Raw genomic sequence first — 22,607 nt, 5'->3', positions numbered from 1 at the left:
GAGTTTACTTCAGAGAACAAGGAGACTGTTAGGTTTAGGCTCTTTTTCTGATTGATTAATTCAAGCTTATTAAAGTCCAAAGATATTAAATATTGTCACTACATAATTTATGAATATTGGGAGATCTCTGGGGCTGGAGTGCCCTGTCTTCTGAGGGATGATCCCAGACCTCTGAATATCAGAACTGACCTGGATCTTGGAAATATTCCAGGTCATTAATCTCTTCTCAGTGATTTGCTGAAGGTGTCTCTGCCAGCCTGGTCTGAGGCAGGGCTTGGATCCTGGCCCTACTGACTTTGACTATGGCTCACTGTTCCTAACAAGTGAAGAATTGTTTAGATCAAGCCTGTAGATAGAGGAGACACATGGAAGGTAATCTCTGAGGAAGGCACTAGCAGCTCAGGATGGAGGGAGAAAACCAGGGCAAGCCTGTAGAAGGGAGGATTTGAACACCATCCGGAAGGATGCCAGTGTTAAAGGGGGAAGGGAAGAGCCTTTCAGGCTGTAGGGAGCAGAACTTGGGGATAGTTTTCTGTTTGTGGAGAAGGGGTAGAAAGGCGTGCATTTAGGAGTCTTTGTCTGAAAGGGGAGTAATAAAAGGATTGAGCGGTCTGCTGCACACTTGTATTCCATCTCAAGGGTCTCATTTTCAAATTTGAGAAATTAAGGGGTTGGATTAGATGAAATGCTCTCTCTTTTGTACAGGACATAGGGTTTGTAAAAGCCTTGCTTTCTGTTACAAAGGTCATATTATTATTGGAGAGCGTCAAGTCACTTGCTCAGAACGAACATAACAATGTCTTGGTGGAATTTGAACTCAGGTCTTCTTTCCTGCTAGGCAAGTTGATGGAGAAGTGGATGGAACCCCTGGTGTGGAAGACTCATTCTTCCTGAGTTCAAATATAGTGGCAGACCACTTACTGGTTGTGTGACCCTGGGCAAGTCACCTAACCCTGTTTATCTCAGTTTCCTCTTTGGGGTCACAATACATTGGACTCCACTGAATGACTCCAACACACATTATTATTGCCATAGAATCAGAAGAATTGTTGGAGCTGGAGAAGACCTCAGAGGCCAGGCAATTCTGCTATCTTGAATTCAACATATCTAAAGCAGGAGATATAATCTTTTCTCCTTCAGTGACTTCTTTTTTTTTACTTACTTAATTTTTCCCCAGTTACATCTAAAAACCATTTTTTAATGTTTGTTTTTAAAACTTCGAGGTCCAAATTAACCCCTTCCTTCCTTTGCAAACCCCTCATTGAGAAGGCAAGCAACTGCATCTAGGTTATATATGTGTAGTCATGTAAAACATATCCATAATAGTCATGTCGTGAATGAAGACATAGACAACCACAAGAAAAATAAAAGAATGTGGAAAAAAAAAATTGCTTTGATCGGTATTCAGACATCATCAGTTCTTTCTCTGGGGACGGATAACTTTTTTCATCCTAAGTCCTTCAGAGCTGTCACAGATCCCTGTATTGCTGAGAATAGCCACGTCATTCACTGCTGATCATCTTACACTATTGCTGTTGATTTGTACCCAGTTCATTTCACTTTGCTTCAACACATGTAAATCTTTCCAGGTCTTCCTGAGAGTATCCTGCTCATCATCTCTTATAGTATAATAGAATTCCATCATAATGACATACCACAGTTTATTCAGCCGTTCCCCAGTTGGTGAGCCTTTCCTCAACTTCTAATTCTTTACCCCCAGAAAAGAGCTGCTGTAAACATTGTTCATACACATCCTTTTCCTTTTCGTTTTTTATCTCTTTTGGGATACAGACCCAGTAGTGGTATCGCTAGGTCATTACTTGGTTTTATAGCCCTTTGGCATAGTTCCAAGTTACTCTGTAGCTTGGTTTAGTCAGTTTCCAACACTTCCATCATACATTAATGTCTCACTTTTCCCACGTCCCCTCCACCATTTGAATGACTCCTCTTTTAAACCTTCCTGCTTCTATCAGGGTTTTCTGTGTTGTTCAGTTAACTCTTCATGAGGTCATTTGGGGTTTTCTTGGCACAGATGCTGGGGTAGTTTGCCATTTCCTTCTCTGGCTCATTTCACAGATGAGAAACTGAGGCAAATGGAGAGAAGGGACTTGACCAGGGTCACCCAGCTGAGTGTCTGAGGTTGTGATGAGTCTGCCTTATTCCAGGGTCAGTGCTGTGTCCACTCTGCCACCTAGTGGCCTTCAAGGGCACCACCAGCCTTCTCATTAACCAGGTTCACAACATTGTACCACCAGGACCTAGCTTAGTGCCTGTTACTCAGTTGGTCAAGCATTTGGTATACCTTTGTTGTTTGCTTGCTTGGATTACAGTTGCTGGAACTTCCCGTTTTCAAACTAGTGGGAAAAACTGAAACTGGTTTGAGTCTATGTAGTAGAAACATGTTGCTGTGTGGACCTTGGTTTTTCCACCTGAGCTTGTGGGGCCCATCTTGGAACTCCCTTGTGTCAGTTTTAATTTGTTGTGGCATTTTGCTAGCTGACTTGTTGTAGTCTTCCATGTCTTGGCCTCCCCTGACAGCGCAATCAGATAAAGTGTCCTTTACTAGGGCATGAAGATGTCACTGTCAAGATGGTCTAAGGTTAGAACACTGGGCCAGTGCTTCACCCACCATCAATCCAAAGATAAGACCTAGCTCAGCTCAGATGCTAGGGAGGGAATGCCCTCCCCCCATTGAAGACAGGAGGGAATCCCCCATCTTCCCTTCAGGGATGAGTGAGAATGCCTTCTCTGTCCACATTTCCATACAGTTTAAGAGGTTCGTGGACCCCCTCTCCTCAAAGTCTGTAGTACAGGACAAAATCCTCTAGAATGAATTCAGGGACTTAACATTCTTTAATTCAAGGGGGCAAAGGTTTATTTTAACACCAGTATACTGGCAGAGCTCTTTAACAAACTTGGATTCTTTTAGGAACTTGCAGCTTAACTGGGTGATACTAAAACTTATATAGGAAAAGTAGTGGATTATCTGCCAGTTATGGTAATGAGGTGATAACTTACAACTTTGGTCACAGGTGTCATTCACTCCTGGAAACGAGGGGCAGGAGTTTCTCAGGGGTGTATTTTTGTTCTGCTACCTCTGTAGCAAGATACCTTGGCCTCTGAATTGAATATGATAACTTTGGGAATCAATATGTGATAATTTTGTGGTTACACGATGGTCCTGTTTTTAGAAGAGAGTTTCTTCATAGGTCATCTTGTTCTTCTGATGAGGAAAGATAGTTTGTCCTACTGGGGGCCACTCATGAGCAATTGCTAGGCTTAGTGTCCTTGGGCTGGGGAGAAAACTGTCAGTGATAGTGTTTTGAGGCTATGGAGAAATGTGATCTTGGAATTGGGATCTAAGCACAAGTACACCATCAATCCCAGGGAAACCATAAACACACCTTCAAATCCCCAGCTGATCCAGTGTTGACCAACACTTGTGCCCTGTTGGACTGTCTGCCCCTCTCATCTGATGCCCAGAGAGTCTCTCCTTCATCCTACAAGGCTTGCCTAACCCTCATATGCATAGGGATGCACCTAGCCTCTGCCTCAACCCTTCCATTCCTTTTCCCTTTCCCCATTTTGCTTATGCTCCTAATGTGTCCTACCTGCCCCCAGACCAGAGCAGCCTACCCCCACCAAATGGCATTGTTGTGCCATGCACTAATCAAGCTGGCTGTAAGGCCTCCTGGAGCTATCCCTTCCTGACAGAATCTGACTGAACTACCTGGATTAGGTAGACCCCAGGAACTTCCCTTTAATTTCTGAGCCACTGCCCAAAGCTGAGCTGAGCCTTAGGGGTGCTGGCAGCTGTGAGGGCTGGGTCACTGTTTCCATGAGAGGGAACACTTACTCATCTCCCTCTTAGATCTCTGTTGCCAAAACCAGGCAGCTACCCTAGTCATCCTGAGAAGCTTGACACTGATTAAAGATTTGAAGTCAGCGGTGGAGGAGCTTAGACCATGCCTCAGAGGCAGGGAACTCCTTTTAGATCCATGAGTACTGACCAGTGCTGTGACTAGGTCTTCTGGAAGCCATCCCTTAATGGGCAGGGCTCCCTGAAGAGAGCAAGGGCCAGGGCCTGAACCCCAGGCCTCAGCCACAGGGAACCCTCCCTCCATTCTGCCCCTGAGATTCCTGAGCCACAGACCAGACCCAGGCTGGGCCTTCTGGCCCACTGTGCCCAGGTGCTGGGGAAGCCTTCTCCTATTGTGGTCTAGGCCAGGCTCACCCTCAATAGAACACAGTTCATGAAGAGAATTCTGATGGGAAGAGAAGCAGGAGGGAGGCCAAGCCCAGGGGCCATAATAGTGGCTGGTAGAAGTTAGGAGTGAACAGCTTTGGGAATGCAGAGAGAGTTTTGGGGTAGGCTCACTGTGACTGCAGGCACCTGCTTCATCCATTGTTAAGGAGAAGCCACCTGCTGAAGAGAGATGATGAGCAGAAGACAAGGGGGTCACCAGGCAGGGTTCTGGAAGGGGGAGACATCCTCCTTGTAGGAAAGTTTTAATTTACTGGAGGGCACCTGGTCTGAGGGAGGATGAGCTACCATGGACCCTGCTAGTGTTGCAGCCCAGGTGCTAGGTCTGAGGGTCATGGTGACCTCTGAGGGAAGGCACCTGGTACCAAGGGTGACCATTTGACTATCCTTTTTGTGAGGGAGCCCTGCCCAAGTTGGCACCAGGGTTACAATCTAATAACCTTTAGGCCAACCCAGCCCTGAGGTGGACCTACAGTGGAGCTTATGGGAAAGATTAAACAGGAATATGTTGTCCCAGCCCCACCAAAAAGCCCCCAACAGATAGAGGCAACACTGGCTGTGTGGATGGATACTATATAAGTGTGCTGGACTAGTCCTTGCTACAAGGCACTGCTTACCTGAAAGTATGTAGCCAGAAAATGAGATCAAGATCCTGGGAGAGACACAAAACCTCATCTCTCATCGCTAGCCCCATTCCCAACACATGGACACACGCGCGTGCACGCGCACACACACACACACACACACACGGCAGTGAGGGAAACTATAGTGACAAAAGGGAGGTTCCCTGGAAGTTGAGTCAGGATGCCCAGTTGAACTCCTTCAGAAACTTCTGTTATTATGATCCCCTCCTTGGAAAGGAGATAGGGACCATCAACCAGGACCATAAAGGACATGACTTGTACCCATGGCTAGTATGAAATTCATCCTTTGGCTGCATGCATTTATTCACCAATAAATCCTGGGTATCCTGGTACTAGTAGATAGAGCACCTAGCCTGAAGTCAGGAAGACACATCTTCCTGAATTCAAATCTGTCCTCAAATACCTCCTCGCTGTATGATCATGGACGAGTCACTTCACCCTGTTTAGGTGCAGTTTCCTCAGCTGGAGAACAGGGCAAACCCCTTCAGTATTTCTTCTAAGAAAACCCTCAAAATCCTGGCTCTGAGAGTTGCCTCTGCTACTTCTCCAGGTTCCCTGTCACATCCCAAAGATTCTAGGGTGCGATCCCCAGTTTTACCAATGGGTTATAGTTGTCTGACCCACATATCTCACCTATAGTATCACTTGGAGGCAGAGTTATTGTTCTGATCATTGAAGCTCTGCCTGGTCTCATGTCATCTGGAATCCAAGCCCCTTCTGGTCTCTGCAGAAAGATGAGAGAGGGACATGGGGTCAAAGGGAAAGAGAGAGGGTGACAAGTCTTCTTCCTGCTCCCTGCTGTCCTCCTCCTGAGATTGAGTCTCTCCCCTGAGGGCAGAGCAGGGCCTTTGTAACTGCTCTGGGAACTCATCCTCTTTCATTCCTGGCAGGTCAGTATCCACCCTGGGAAGAGAAGTCAAAGACACTGTCTATCCTCCTCTGACATCCTTCTCCTTCCCCAGGGCAGCTTGCAGAGACCAAAGCCTTTTCCTAGGAGAGAGCGTATTACCAGAAGGAATGGCCCCTGGGACCCAGAGACCCTCCTCCCAGGTGAGTGCAGTCCATCCACAGACCTGACCAGCATCAGCAAACCTGGATCCAAGAGAGCCAAAGAAGCCTTATCCTGGAAGACCCAAGTTGTCCTTGGCAGTGCTGTCAGCAGAGTAGAAATTGTCCTCCTGGTTCTGCTCATGTCCGCTTACCTCAGGACACACAAGCCTTCCCAGGTCTCTCTGAATCTCTCCCATTTACCATTTCTTAGGTCAAGTCAATAATCATTTGGACAGTGGATCCTCTGTGCCAAGCACTGTGCCAACTTCCTGGGGATGCAAAGGAAGTTTTACAAAATAACAGCCCCTGCTCTCAAGGATCTCACAGTCTCATGGGGCAGAGAATATGTCAGCACCTGTGTCCAAACAAGCTCTGTATGAGTGGGAGGCACCCTGAGAGGGAAGGTTCTACCAGAGTCAGCGACCAGGAAAAGCTTGTTGGTTTTCAGGTGAGATGTTACCTGAGTTAAGAAGGAAGACAGGAAGCTCAAGTCAGGGGATGGAGGGTCTTGGTCTGGAATCAGACCAGTGTTCCTAGGTGAGAGGAGAAGAGGACCAAGGTACAAGAAGACTAGAAAGGGTTAAGAGGAAGTAAAAGTAAAATACAGGTTATGAATAGAAGGTAAATGTTTTCAACAAAATCAGTCTGACAGAAGTGAAAAGAGATTTTTACCCACATGAAAGAGAATTGGTCTAAAATAATAGAAAAACTGACTCATCTTTCTCTTGGAAATGGAAGAAAATGAGATGGAAAAACGTTGAATGCCAAGTGCATTGGCTGAACATGTGTTCTACATGTAGCAGGTTGGACAAATAGATGAGCCCTCCCAACTACCAAAGGCTTTACAGATATGGCCACTGTCTTGTATGATTTCCCTCTGTCTGCTTCTTGACTCCTGATCCCCAGTGTTCTTGCGTTTCAGTGGCATGTTGAAATAATTCATTTTTCATTAATAGTGTCAGTGTCTCTTATGCATGAGCTCAGTCTCCAACCCCAGCTCATAAAATGTTACATTTTTATTGAATCAAGGAACCTCCTTCCCCACATGGTTACTTTTTCCCCTCTATAATTAAATAATATAATGAATGAATATATTCCTTGAAAGATTGCAAGCATTGATAAAGCAATGGCAGCAGATGCTTTTGACTGTGACAAATCATAGCCAGTGTCCTCTCAACCCCTCGGTATAAAAATAGAGAACTCTTCTTCACTTCGTTGGGAACAGTTTCATTCCACTCACTTGAGGCTAGTTTGTGAGTGATCTCTCTTTAGAATCCTATTTCATCTAGTTAAGAATTTATTTCAGACTTTTAGGAAATCATTCCTTTTTCTTTGTTTTTTCCTCAGTAATTACTGTTCATTGTGTCCCCCCACACACACCCACCCATACATAAGAATACACACTACTTATCAGCTTCTCACAAAGTCTTCATTGAATTTTCTTAATAAGTCATTCTGGACCCTTGTGGGAGTAATTTCAGATGACCTTATCTCTTCTCCACAGAATCTTTTTAAAAATTATTTTATTTATTTCTGGTTTTCAACATTCACTTTCATAACCTTTTGAGCCATTTTCCTCTAATTCCCTTCTCTCCTCCCTCCCTAAGATTCTGTGGGATCTAATGTATGCTCTACATATTAAACATTTTCACATTAGTTATGTTGACAAGATGTATTAGAATGAATGGTAGGAACCAGAAAGAACAAACAAAACAACAAAAGAAAAAAGGAGCAAATAGTACGCTTCCATCTGCAGTCAGACTCCACAGTTCTTTCTGTGGATATGAAAAGCATTTTGCATCATGAGTCTTTTGGAATTGTCTTAGTTCCTTGCTGTGGTGAGAAGAGTTAAGTCTCCCAAAGCTGGCCATTATACAATATTGCTTGTAATGTTTCCAGTGTTCTGGTTTTGCTCGCATCACTCAGCATCAGTGCATATAAGTCTTTCCAGATTTTTCTGAAGTCTGCCTGCATATCATTTGTTAGAGTAAAATAGTATTCCATTACATTCATATACCATAACTTCTTCAGTTATTCCCCAGTTGATGGGCATCCCCTCAGTTTTCAGTATGTTAGGCTTTTTCCCATTTGGCTGATACTTTTGGGATACAGCCCTAGAAGTGGCATTGCTAGGTCAAAGAATGTGCACTTTTTTATCTCCAGAATTGTGGCAGCAGTTAACAACTCCACCAAAAATAAATTAGTGTTCCAGTTTTCCAACATTGCTACTATTTACAATTTTCCTGTTTTGTCATGTTAGCAATGTGAGAGGTGGGATGTGGTACCTAAGAGTTGTTTAAATTTGCATTTCTCTAATCAATAGTGATTTAGTGTATTTTCATATGACTTTAGATAGTTTCAATTTCTTCCTCCAAAAACTGCCTCTTCATATCCTTTGGCCATTTATGAATTGGGGAATGACTTGTATTCTGATAAATTTGACTCACTTTAGTATATATTTTAGAAATGAGGCCTTTATCAGAAATACTTATTGTAAAAATTTTTTCCCTTCTTTCTGCTTCCCTCCTAATTTTGGCTCTGTTGCCTTTTTGTGCAAAACTTTTTTAATTTAATGTAATCAAAATTATCCATTTTGCATTTCATAATCTTCTCTATCTCTTGTTTGGTCATCACTTTCTCCATTCTCCATAAGTCTGACACATAAACTATTCCTTGCGCTCCTAATTTGCTTATAGTATCAGCCTTTATATCGAAATCATGTTGGATTTTATTTTGGTATATGCTTTAAGATGTTAGTCTATGCCCAGTTCCTGCCATCCTCTTTTCCAGTTTTCTCAGCAGTTTTTGTCAAATAGTGATTATTTTATCCCTGAAATGGATCTTTGGGTTTATCAAACAATAGATTAGTACAGTCACTGACTACTTTGTCTTGTGTACCTAGACTATTCTGCTTATCTACTGCTCTATTTCTTGGCCAGTACCAAGTAGTTTTGATGATTGCTGCTTTATAATACAATTTCAGATCTGGTATGGCTAGGCCACCTTCCTTAGCATTTCTTTTCATTAATTCACTTCATGTTCTGAACCTTTTGTTCTTCCAGGTGAATTGTAATATTTTTGATAGCTCTGTAAAACAAATTTTGGTCATTTGATTGGTATGACACTGAATAAATAAATTATGTAGAATTATCATTGTTGTTATATTAGTTCAGCCTACCCATAAGAAGTGATATTTTCTCAGTTATTTAGAAATGACTTGTTTGTGTGAAAAGTGTTTTGTAATTGTGTTCATATAGTTCTGGGTTTGGCAGGTCGACTCCCAAATATTTCATGATGTCTATGGTAACTTTCAATGGAATTTTTCTTTCTATCTCTTGCTGTTGGGTTTTGCTAGTAACATACAGAAATGCCAATGATTTATGTGGGTTTGTATCTTGAAACTTTGCTAAAGTTGTTTATTATTTCAAGTAGTTTTGTACTTGATTCCCTAGGCTTCTCTAAGTATATCATCCTATCATCTGCAAAGAGTGATAGCTTTGTTTCTTTGCCTATTCTAATTCCTTCAATTAATTCAACTAATTCTTGTCTTATTGCTAAAACTAGTATTTCTAGTGCTGGCTTACAGTTGAGCAAAATAGTTCCTAATCATTTTTTTAACTTCCTCTTCATTAGTGTTAAATTTATCCTTTTCCCTTTTTTTGGAGGGGGGCAGGCAAGGCAAATGGGGTTAAGTGACTTGCCCAGGGTCACACTGCTAGTAAGTGTGTCAAGTGTCTGAGGCCAGATTTGAATTCAGGTCTTCATGACTCTAGGGCCAGTGCTCTATTCACTGTGTCACCTAGCTGTCTTTTTTTAAAACAAATTAACCAAAGGTTCTTGTATTTTATTGATTTTTCCATAAAACTAGCTGATAGTTTTATTTACTAGTTCAACAGTTTCCTTAATTTTAATTTTAGTCATCTCTTTTGGTTATAAATATTTCTCAATTGGTGTTTAATTGGAGATTTTTAATGTGTTCTTTTTCTGGCTATAGAATTCTTTTTCTATTTTAGTCATATAAGCATTTAGAGATATAAAACTTCTCCTAAGAACTCCTCTCACTGTATCCCTTAAGTTTTGCTACATTGTCTCATTATTGTAATTTTCTTGTATGAAATTATTCATTGTTTCTATGCTTTGTTGATTGATCCACTCATTTTTTATGATTAGATTATTTAGTTTCCAATTAATTTTTAGTCTCATTACATATAATTTTTATTCAGTCATGACCTGAGAAAGATGCATTTCATATTTCTGCCTTTCTGCATTGGATTGTGAGGTTTTTAACCCCTAGTATATGATCAGTTTTTGTGTAGGTGCCAAATACTGCTGAGGAAAATTATATTGCATTGTATCCCCATTCAATTTTCTCCAGAGGTCTGCCATACCTAACTTTTCTAAAATTCTGTTCATCTCCTTACCTTTTTTTTTTTTTTGTAGCAGTACTTGAATTTTATTTGAATTTTTTTTCTTTTCAGGGAAAAATGCCTTTTTTATTATCTCTTAAGACATCAGTATGTTTATACTGATTGGTACATTTTGAAATGTTGGAATACGTATCTGACCCAATGCAATACACAACAGCAGAAAAGGGAGGAATGCATTAGTTTAGGACATATTATGGCTAAAAATACACATATCTCACCAGCTTTTGAAAAATGATTTTATTAAACCAAAGCCTTGCACTTGGTAATTATATTGCTACAGCAAAATAAGGCCATTTCATTGTTGTTAACACCTTTCATTTCTAATTTTACCTGATTCTCATATTCTCCTCATCCATTGTAAGTTTCCATGTGGACAGAATATTTGAAAACAATTTAGAGCACATATCTTTGTTCTATGATCATAGTGAAAAATATAGAAAATAAATTCATATGATATGAGGTCTACTTTTCTATTTTTGTCATCAGAGAAATCTTAATATTTCTAAGGAAAAAAGTTACAGACACAACAAATATTTTTACAATTGAGTGTGTTCATTTTTGATGCATTTAGGAAGGTAAGTGAATACTGAATCAATGTGTTATATTTCAAAAACTGTGTCATTCCTGGATATGCAGTACATTCTCAGATACTTCAGCATAATAACAGCTACTATAGATATCACACAGTTGACTCAAAGCTTTGTGCTTAAGGGCACAGTTTTTTTTATTTATTTATTTATTTTTGTTTTCCACATTCATTTCCACAAGATTTTGAGTTCCAAATTTTCTCCCCATCTTTCCTCTCCCCCTGCCCCACAACACCGTGCATTGATTACCCCTTTCCCCAATCTGCCCTCCTTTCTATCACATCCCTCCCTTCCTTATCCTCATCTTCTGTCTTTTCTTGTAGCACAAGATAGATTTCTGTGCCCTATTACCTGTATTTCTTATTTCCCAGTTGCATGCAAATAAAATTCTCAACACTTGTTCTCACAACTTTTGAGTTCCAACTTCTCTCCCTTCCTCCCTCCCCATCCATCCCCAATGAGAAGACAAGCAATTCAATATAGGCTATATATGTGTAGTTTTGTAAAAACTTCCATAATAGTCATGTTATGAAAGACTAACTGTACTTCCCTCCATCCTATTCTGCTCCCTATTTATTCTGTTCTCTCTTTAGATCTTATCTCTCCCCAAAAGTGTTTACTTCTAATTACTCCCTCATACCATTTGCCCTCCCTTCTATCATCCCCCACCCCACTTATCGCCTTCTCCCCTACTTTCCATACCATACCAAATTGAGTGTGCGTGTTATTCCCTCCTTAAACCAAATGTGATGAGAGTAAGCTTCACTTTTTCCCTCTCACCCTCCCCCCTTTTCCCCTCCATTGAAAAACTTTTTCCTGCCTCTTTTTTGAGAGATAATTTGCCCCATTCCATTTTTCCCTTTCTCCTCCCAATATATTCATCTCTCACCCCTTAATTTTATTTTTTAGATATCATCCCTTCCTATTCAACTTACCCTGTGCCCTCTGTGTGTGTGTGTAATCCCTCCAGCTACTCAAATATCAAGAAAAGTTTGAAGAGTAACAAATATTATCTTTCTATGTAGAAAATACAAACAGTTCAACTTTAGTAAGTCCTGTATGATTTCTCTTTCCTGTTTACCTTTTCATGCTTCTCTTGATTTTTGTGTTTGAAAGTCACATTTTCTGTTCAGCTCTGGTCTTTTCATCAAGAATAATTGGAAGTCTTCTATTTCATTGAATGACCATTTTCCCCCTAAAGTCTTTTGCTCAGTTTTGCTGGGTAGGTGATTCCTGGTTTTAATCTGAGTTCCTTTGACTTTTGGAATATCATATTCCAAGCCCTTTGATCCCTTAACGTAGAAGCTGCTAGATCTCATGTTATCCTGATTGCATTTACACAATACTTGTTTCTTTCTAGCTGCTTACAGTATTTTCTCCTTGACCTGAGAACTCTGAATTTGGCTACAATATTGCTAGGAGTTTCTCTTCTCAGATCTCCTTCAGGAGGTGATTGGTGGATTCTTTTAATATTTATTTCATGCTCTGGTTCTAGAATATCAGGGCAGTTTTCCTTGATAATTTCATGAAAGATGATGTCTAGGCTCTTTTTTTAATCATGTTTTTCAGGTAGTCCCATAATTTTTAAATTGTCTCTCCTGGATCTGTTTTGCAGGTCAGTTGTTTTTCCAATGAGATATTTCACATTGTCTTCTATTTTGTCATTCTTTTGGTTTTGTTTTGTATTTTCTTGATTTCACATAAAGTCATTAGCTCCTATCTGCTCCATTCTACTTTTTAAAGAATTATTTTCTTCAGTGAGCTTTTGAAACTCCTTGTCCATTTGGCTAATTCCACTTTTTAAAGCATTTTTCTCCTCATTGACTTTTTGGACCTCTTTTGCCATTTGGGTTAGTCTATTTTTAAAGGTATTATTTCCTTAAGCATTTTTTTGGGTCTCCTTTAGCAAGCTGTTAACCTACTTTTCATGATTTTTTTTGCATCACTCATTTCCCTTCCCAATTTTTCCTCCACCTCTCTTACTTGGTTTTCAAAATCCTTTTTGAACTATTCCATGGCCTGAGACCATTGCATATTTATTTTCGAGGTTTTGGATGCAGAAGCCTTGACTTTTATGTCTTCCTCTGATGGTATGCATTGTTCTTCCTCATCTGAAAGGATGGAAGAAAATACCTGTTCACCAAGAAAGTAGCCTTCTATAGTCTTATTTCCCTTTTGTGAGCATTTTCCCAGGCAGTAACTTGACTTTTGAGTTCTTTGTCATGAGGAGGGTACAAACTCTGGAGACCAGTAAGTTCTCAGTTCCTCCAGGGTGGCACAATCAAGGGAGAGGAGTTTACTCCTTTCTTGCCATGAGCTCTGGCCTGAGAGCAACCACAAATTTTCTGCCCAGGATCTGCGAGTAGAATTCCCTCTCCAGAACTAGCACCAGCCAGTATTCCTCCTCACCCCAGGACTGCCACTCAGGGCTGATGTCCAGATCATGTCTTTAGGCCAGGATTCCAAAAGCAGATGCTGCTGCCACCTGGAGCTGAGGCAAGGGGAAGACCCTGCTCCCTTCTCACCCAGGTGAAAGTGGTTTCTCATTGACCTGTGAAGCTGCCTTTGGCATTTGTGGGTTGAGGAATCTGGGAACCGCAGCTGCTTACAGTGTCACCCTGAAGCCTGCTCTGGTCCTGTCCATGCTGAACAGGCAAGGCTGGACTGCACTCTGTGGGCTGTGATCCAAATTGTATCAAAATTGTACTGGTGAATTCCCATTCTAAAGGTAGATTTTTCTTCTTTAGATGGAGACAGGTAAGTTGACACTAATAAGGCAATTTCTTTATTTTCCTCTCCATTGGTGGTAAATTCACCCTTTTCATTTTTGATACTGGAAATTAGGTTTTCTTTCTGCTTTTTTAATCAAATTAACCAAAGTTTTATGTATTTTATGGTTTTTGTCATAATTTATTTATTTTTAATAAATTTGTTTATTTGTTTTTTTAATAGTTTTCTTTTAATTTTATTAATCTGTCCTTTGATTTTTAGTATTTCCAATTTGGTTTTCAACTGGAGATTTGTAATGTGTTCTTTTTCTAGCTTTTTTAGTTGCATGCCCAATTCATTGACCTTCTTTTCCATTTTACTCATGTAAGTATTTAGAGATATAAAACTTCTCCTAAGAAGCACTTTCACTGTATCACTTAAGTTCTGGTGTTGTCTCATTTTTGTCATTGTTTTGTATGAAGTTATTGAGTGTTTTTATGATTTGTTGTTTGACCCACTCATTTTTTAGCATTAGATGATTTAGTTTCCAATTAATTTTTAGTCTCTTTCCATGACCCTTTATTATTGTAATTTTTATTCCATCATGACCTGAAAAAGATGCATTTCTTATTTCTGACTTTCTGCATTGAACTGTTAGGTTTTTGTGCCCTAGTACATGGTGAGTTTTTGTGTAGGTGTGATGCACTGCTGAGGAAAAGTATATTCCATTGTATCCCCATTGAATTTTCTCTGGAAATCTACCTTATCTAACTTTTCCAATTCTAGTCACCTCTTTAACTTCTTTTCCTGTTTATTTTATGGTTAGATTCATGTACTTCTGAGTGGGGGATGTTAAGGTGCCTCACTAGTAGATTTTTGCTTTCTACTTACTCCTGTAACTTGCTTCACTTCTCTAAGAATCTGGATGCTATTACCACTTGATGCATATATATTTAGTAATATTTCTTCATTGTCTATGGTGCCCTTTAATGGGATAGAGTTTCCTTACTTATCTATTTTTGCTTTTACTTTCTTTGAGATTAGGAGTGCTACCCCTGCTGTTTTGTTTTTTTTTGCTTCAGCTGAAGTACAATATATTCTGTTCCAGCCTTTCACCTTTACCCTGCGTGTATCCCTCTGTTTCTTTTTTAAAATTTATTAATTTTTGTTTTTGTATACACTTCCATAAGTTTTAAATTATCTGCCCCTCCTTCCTCAAGATGACATGCAAAAGGGTATGACTTTACACATACATTCCTATTATACACATTTTCACATTAGTCATGTTGCATAGAAGAATTAGAACCAATGGGAGAAACCTTAAGAAAGAAAAACAAAGAGCTAACAGTATGCTACAATCTGCATTCAGACTCCATATTTTCTTCTCTGGATGTGGATAGCATTTACCCTCATGAATCCTTTGAAATTGTTTTAGGTCCTTACATTTCTGAGAATAGCTAAGTCTATCAAAATCAGTCATCCCATACTGTTGGCTCTTTCTGGGTCCTGTGTTCTCACTTGTTGAGCTCACTTCCCTAAGCATCAGTTCATATAAGTCTTCTCAGGATTTTTAAAGTGTGTCTACTCATCATTTCTTATAAAACATATTATTACATTGCATTCATATACCACAACTTGTTCAGCCATTTCCCAATTGAGGGACATCCCCTTAATTTGCAGTTCTTGGCCCCCACAAAAAGAGCTGCTATAAATATTTTTTTACATTTTGGTTCCTTTTCCCACTTGTATGATATTTTTGGCATATAGCCCAGGATGTGCAGTATTACTGATTCAAAAGGCATGCACATTTTCATAGCCCTTTGGGCATAGTTCCAAATTGCCCTCCAGAATGCTTGGATCAGCTCACAACTACACCAACAATGAATTAGTGTTCCAACTTTCCCACACGTCCAACATCATGTTCCTGTTTTGTCATGTTAGCCAACCTTGTATGAGATACCTTAGAGACATCATCCCAAAGATACCATAATAATGGGGAAAGGACCCATATGTACAAAAATATTTATATCCCTCTGTTTCAAATGTGTTCCTTACAAACAACATATTGTGGGATTATGGTTTTTAATTGATTCTATTTCCCCTTCCATTTTGTGGGAGAGTTCATCTCATTCACATTCGCAGTTTTGATTACTTTCTGAGTCTTTCTCTCCATGCTATTATACGTTTGTTATTATATTTTCTTTGTTATACTCTCCATCGTTATACTTTTCTTTCTCTTTTCTTCTCAGTAGAGTTTTGCTTTTAACCAACACCCACATCAATCTCCTCCCTTCTATCAGTCCCCTTCTCATTTCTTTCCCTTTTCCTTTACTATTTCTTCCCTAACTTTTTCCCCACTTCCCTTCTCTTTCCCCTTTCCTCTCTTACTGCCTATATGATAAGTTAGATTTCTATACCTGAGTATGTTATTCCCTCCTTGAGCCATATCTGATCAGAATATGGTTCAAACAATGTTCATCACTCTTCTTTCTCTCCACTGTAATAGATACTCCTGCCTCATTGTGTGATGTTATTTACCCTTCTTTTTTTATCTCTTTCCTTTCCTCTTCTCCCATTAAAACTCTTTAGTAAAGATACAGTTCTCGAGTTTTATGTATCATCTTTCCATGGGAGGATGCAGTTTGTCCTCATTTGAAAACATGTTTTCTTTTACTTCTCTGTTTATCTTTGCATACCTCTCTTCAGTTTTGTATTTGAATGTTATATTTTCCATTGAGCTTTGGTCATTTCACCAGGAAAGTCTGGAAGTTGTCTATTTCATTGAATTTGCAAATTCCTCCCCTGAACAACTGTGCTCATTTTTGCTGGGTAGTTGATTCTTGGTTGCAATTCAAGCTCTTTCGACTGATGGAATACCATATTGCAATTCCTGTTATCTTTTAATGTAGAAGGTGCTACGTCCTAACTGTGTATTCATGATATTTGAATTGTTTCTTTATGGCTGCTTGCAGTGTTTTCTACTTGACCTGTTAATTCTGGAATTTGGGTACAATATTCTTTGTGGTTTTCAGCCTGGGATCTCCTTCAGGAAGCGATTGATGCATTCTTTTGATGATGATTTTACCTTCTACTTCTCAGACCACAGGACAGTTCTCCTTGATCATTTCTTGAAAGATGCTGTCCAGGCCTTTTTTTTTTATCATGACTTTTAGGTAGACCAGCAATTCTTAATTTATCTCTTCTGGATCTGTTTTCCAGGTCTGTTGTTTCTCCAAGGAGGTATTTTACATTTTCTTCTATTAATTTTTTGGCTAACTGATTCTTGATGTCTCATAGAGCCATTAGCTCTCACTTGCCCAAGTCTAATTTTTAATGAGTTGTTTTCTCCAGCTAGCTTTTAAGTACCTCCTTTTCTTTCATTTGGCCAATTCTCTTTTTGAAGGGGTTGTTTTCTTCAGTGTATTTTCCTTCCATTTTGTCAGATGTATTGTAAATGGAATCATTCAGTTATTGACTTTTGAAATCCTTCCTAAGCTGTTTCAAAAATGCTTTTTGGTCTTGAGATCAGTACATACTCTCCTTTAAGGTTTCAGATTTAGGTGTATTGTCAATGTTGTCCTCTCCTGAATTTGTGTTTTGATCTTCCCTGTCACCATGATATTTCTTTATTTATTGTCATTGCTTTTCTTGTTGCTTTTTGTTCATGTTGTTTGCCTTTTTCTGGCTTTGTAAGTTCATCTCTGCTTTTGTGGCATAGGGGGCACTGTCCCAGGCTTCTTCTGTCAGGGACTAGGGGCCTGGTTACAGGTTTTGTGTGCTGGGGTCTCAGGTGCTGGTAGTTGCAAACTCTAGTGATCTGATAGTTTACCTGGTGCTAAGCTTGAGCTGCTGGTAGTGGCTGGTGTGTGCCTGGTGTTGGCACTTACCTGTTCCACAATCCTGGGGCTTAGGATCTCTTCCCTGTTTCCCTGAGGAGGGCTTGCCACTGGCTACTGGGACACTTCCCATCCTTTTTTGGTTCTCTTCAGCCACAGCAGGAGGGATATTTCCCATTAATCCCCCTAGTCTATGGTACAAAAAGCCTGCTGCACCTCATCTTTCTGCTGGCTCCACTATTCCACGATCTTTCCTGGGGCAATATTCTCTGGGCTTTTCATGTTCAGTCAGGGAGGGTGAGAGCATCTTATTGCTTACTCCATCATCTTGGCTCTTGGAAGCTGAAAAATGTGACTTTCAAACATTCCATCTGTGGGCTGATAACTTCAGGAGTAGCCACTGTTGCTGCTGCCACAGCTGATTCAATCACTCCCAAGGCCTGCTCCTACCAAGTGTACTGGACAGCCTGTACTGGATTGCACTTCTCTCTGACCCAGTTCCCATATACCCCTTCTGCTGACCTTCTACTCACCTCTGGAATCTGTAGGCTGATAAGTCAAGAAACTGCTCCCAGTGATGCAGGTAACCAAGGCCTGTTCCAGCTTTCCCGAGGCCAGTTTTGTGCTGGTGTGGCCTAGGATAGACTGCTCTCCTCTCTTAGCCCAGTACAACAGACTCTTCCAGTTGATCTTCCATGTTGTCTTGGGCTGGACATCTGCTTCACTCTGTCTCTTTGTGGGTGCTGCTCTAGAATTTGTTCAGAGTCACTTTCTACAGGTATTTGAAGGGTTTGGGGGAGAGCTCAGGTGAATTCCAGCTTTGACTCCTCAGACCTCCTCCACGTACCTTACTGATGGAGTACTTGCCTTTTTCCTAATTCCATTGGGCTTAAGCATTGTATAGAAAGAGATTTTTCCAGCTTTTATGATTCTCATTTCAGATAGAAAATGCTTTTCTTAATAATTAATTGGGCTCTTAATGACTAGTCTCAAGTATTGGCTCTGACAGTCATAAAGGTTACATGAGTTGTAGGCAAAGCCCTTCCCTGGGCTGCATTTTCCTCTTCCAAGTTGAGGAGGGTTGGGCTAGATGAATTGTTGAGTCTCTCTTTGAGCTCTTAATCATGTGACTTCTGATGATTTAGGAGCTGGTGACATTCAAGGATGTGGTTGTGGACTTCACTGAGGAGGAGTGGTGGCTCTTGGACCAGTCTCAGAAAGAGCTATACAAGGAGGTCATGCTGGAGAATATCCAGAACCAGCTGTCCCTGGGTGAGGATATTTTCTTTCTTTTCTTGGTGTTGTCAGTACAAGATGAGGAACAAGTGGCAGAGAATGGATTCATACTCTTACATCTCAGCCTCAGAAGCTGCCTTGAGTACATAGTCATCTGTGTACACCAGTTCTCTATACTTCATACATGGCTTTCAGCATTTTCAAGTTAAATTACTTGCCATCAGTCAGGTACGGGAGATTAAGATCTGAATTCATTCTCACTGGAAGAAAGTGAAATATGAAAAACAGCACTCCTACTTCAAAGAGAAATTTCAAATGGTCACAAGGCCAAAAAGAGTTCTTGGAAGAACTTAAAAAGGCACCACCATTCTGAGAATTTAATGAGGGACTGAGGACAAAATAAGGGAAAAACTAAGCAGTACAGAAAATCAAAATTTTGAAAAAAATCAACCAATTAGAAAAACAGATCCAAAAAGTTGAGAAACAAAATAGCTTCTTAAAAATTGTAATTGGGCATGATTAATTAATGATATTATAAGATACCCAGAAATACTAAAACCCAAAACAATGAAAAAGTAGAAGGAAATATGACACACCTCATTAGAAAAACAAAAGCTATTGAGAATACTTTAAGGAGATACAATGTAAGGATTCTTACACTACCTGAAAGGTATGATAAAAAAAAGAATCTAGGTACAGTATTTCAAGACATTATGAAGGAAAATTGACCTCAAGTTATAGAATAAGAAATAAAGTAAAAATAGGAAAAAATTCACCATTCACCCCCTGAAAGAGATACCAAAATGAAAACTTACAGGCACATTAGAGCCAAGTTTCAGAGCTCCCAAGTTAAATAGAAAATGCTAGAAGCAACAAGAAAATCACAACGTCAATACTGTGGAGCTAGAATCAAGATAACACAAGAATAGATTTTCTACATTAAAAGACTATAGGGCTGGGCATGTTGTATTTCATAGAGCCAGGGAGCTGGACTAGTAACCAAAAATACAGCACAGCTGAGTGTAATCCTGAATGGAAAAAAAAAAAGGACATTTAATGAAGTAAAAGACATTCAGGTATTTGAGTAGAAGAGCAGAACTCAGTGGCTTATTGGACGTGGAAAATCCAGGAGAAACATAAGATAAACTTTAGAGATCCATTATAAGGCTCTCGGCAAGGTCAAACTGTTTACTTTTTACATGTGAAAATGTTATCAGTAACTTTAATAATGCCATCATTCCTTGGGGAGTTTGAAAGAAAAATTTAATCTGTGTTGAGTATGATGGGTTGATTCTAAAAAATAAAGTTGGCTAGGTACAGGTAAAATGGAGAAGTTAGTACATACTAACAAGTTCTAAAGGGAAGAAGTAAGACAGAGGGAGCAGATGAGAGGGGATAGCTGCTCATGCTGCAACTTTATTCTCATGGAATTAACAGGAAAAGAATAAAATATCTAAATCATCTTGTTCTAGAAAAAGAAATTGAACTGATCACAAATGAGCTTCCTAAGATTTAAGCAACAGAGCAGAAGGATTTGCAAGGGAATTCTATCCAATCAAACCTTTAAAGGTCAAGTAATTCAGGTACTAAATAAATGATTTGGAAAAATGGTAAAGAAAGGAAACTACCAAATCATTTCATGAAACAAATATGATATTAATAGTCAAATCTGGAAGAATAAAAAAGATCATTATAGAGCAATTCCATTAATGTCTACAGATGCCAGATGCAAAGATTCTACATTGTGACCAAATGGAATTTATACAGGGAAGGCAGGAATGGTTTTACCTAAGGAAAATTATACACATGATCTGTTACATCATTAACAAGAATCATGAATATATCAATAGCTGAAGAATAAGCTTTTGATCAAAGAAAATGTTCATTTCTATTAGAAACACTTGAAAGTTTAGGGGAAATGGATTTTTCCTTAAATTGATTTTAAAAACTCACCTATAACTGTCAGCAAGAGTTACTTATAATTTGGAGAAGTTAGCAGCTCTCCCAGTAAGTTCCAATGATCACTGAGGATGGCCATTGTCACCAATATTATTCAATAGTATATTGAAAATCCTAGAATATAAATAAGAAAAAAAAAAGAAACAGAAGGAATGAGATGAGGCAATGAGATAATAAAAATATCTCTTTGCAGATGATATGATGAAATCCATGGAAAATCCTGAAGACTCAATTAAAAAATTAGTTGAAACAATTAATTATATTAGCAAAGTAAAAGATACCTTAATTACAGTAATTCTAGAGCAAGAGGAGGTAATCTGTGACCTTAAGGCCCAATGTGGCCCTGGGGTCCTCAAGTGCAGCCCTTTCACTGATCCAAACTTCACAAAACAAATCTCCTTAATGAAAGGATTTATTGTATAAAATTTGTATGCAGTCAAATTTACCCAAATACCTAGAAGACCATAGCTTCCCCACCCCTGCTCTAAATTAATTCATACCTTCAGTTCCTTCCCAGTGAAATCACCAAAACCTTATTTTACTGAGTTAGAAAATAATGATAATAAAAAAAACTCATTTGAAAGAACAAAAGGTCAAAACTATGAAAAGAAGAAAAAATAATGTGAAGGAAAGAAATTTGGCAGAACTTGATCTTCAACTGTATTATAAGGCAGTAATTATCAAAACTCTAGAAAAATAGTTCAGTGGAGCACAGCAGATGTACAATTTGCATACAGTAGAAAATAAATAGTTACCATCTATTTGAGAAGTGTAAAGACAAGATTTTGGAGCAAGAATTCATTATTTAGGGAAAATTGTTGGGAAAGCTGGAAAGAAGTGTGACAGAAATTGGGCACACACTAACATTTTAGAGTTTATCATGATAAAGTCAAAATGGATAGATACATGATCTAAATTGAAAGAGAGATATTGTAAGGAAATTTGAAGATCATGGAACATGTTACCTATCAGCCTTATTGGACAGGTGAACAATTTATGAATAAACAAGAACTGAAAAAGAATGAGATGTGACATGGATATTTGATTACATTAAATTAAAAATGTTTTGTACACATAAGAGCAGTGTAACCAAGATCAGAAGGCAAGTAGAAAAATGAGGTGAGGGGAGAATTTTAGGTAAGGTTTCTCAGAAAATGTTTTCATATCTCAAATATATAAAATATACAAAGATTTTGGTAAAATCTATAAGATTTAAGTCATTCCCTAATTGATAAATGGTCAAAGTGTTTGAACAAGCAGTTTTCTAATGGAGAAATTCAAATAATTTATAGTCATATGAAAAAAATACTCTAAATCAGTATTGAGTAGAGAAATATAAATTAAAGGAATTCTTAAGTTATCATTTTATACCTACCAAATTGGCTAAAATGATTGAAAGGGACACTGATAAATGTTGGAGAGGATTTGGGATACTAATTAATTGTTGGTGGAATTGTGAACTTAACCATTTTGCAGAGTAATCTGGAATTATGCCCAAAATGTGATTAAACTGCCTATATCCTGTGACCCAGCAATACCCCTGCTGGGTCTGTATTTACATAGATGATTAGGGAAAAAGGTAAAGAACCTATATATTCTCAAATATTTATAGCAGCTCTTTTTGTCTTGGCAATGACCTGGTTACCCTTCAACTGGGGAATGACTGACCAAGTTGTAGTAGATATTTGTGATGAAGTAATACTGTGCTACAAGAAATGATAACCTTGATGATTTTAGAAGAAACATGGAAAGACTTAAACAAAATATTGAAGACAGAAAGTAGTACCAAGGGAATGTTATTCTCTTGTTATTAAGAGAATGTTAAAGAGAAAGAACTGATGAATAGAAGTACGTTTGGAATGATTTTACATAGGTGTACATGTTTGTATCTGATG

General features: G+C 39.0%; 1 protein-coding gene across 3 annotated transcripts in view; it reads left to right on the top strand.

Annotated features, from left to right (window-relative positions):
• Positions 1-22,607, top strand: part of LOC140508339 (uncharacterized) — a 42,499-nt gene that overhangs the window by 13,557 nt on the left and 6,335 nt on the right. For 2 of the 3 annotated variants that reach the window (XM_072616177.1, XM_072616178.1), the window contains 3 exons: positions 5,871-5,958; positions 6,170-6,406; positions 18,663-18,789. In XM_072616177.1, the coding sequence (XP_072472278.1) occupies positions 5,926-5,958; positions 6,170-6,406; positions 18,663-18,789 (397 nt within the window). In that variant the 5' untranslated portion in view covers positions 5,871-5,925. The remainder of the gene's footprint in view (positions 1-5,870; positions 5,959-6,169; positions 6,407-18,662; positions 18,790-22,607) is intronic. The other variant, XM_072616179.1, reaches the window with a different exon arrangement.

The sequence above is a fragment of the Notamacropus eugenii genome, chromosome 5, assembly GCF_028372415.1.
Source record: "Notamacropus eugenii isolate mMacEug1 chromosome 5, mMacEug1.pri_v2, whole genome shotgun sequence".
NCBI classification, from domain to species: domain Eukaryota; kingdom Metazoa; phylum Chordata; class Mammalia; order Diprotodontia; family Macropodidae; genus Notamacropus; species Notamacropus eugenii.
This window is presented reverse-complemented; position numbering and strand designations above follow the sequence as displayed.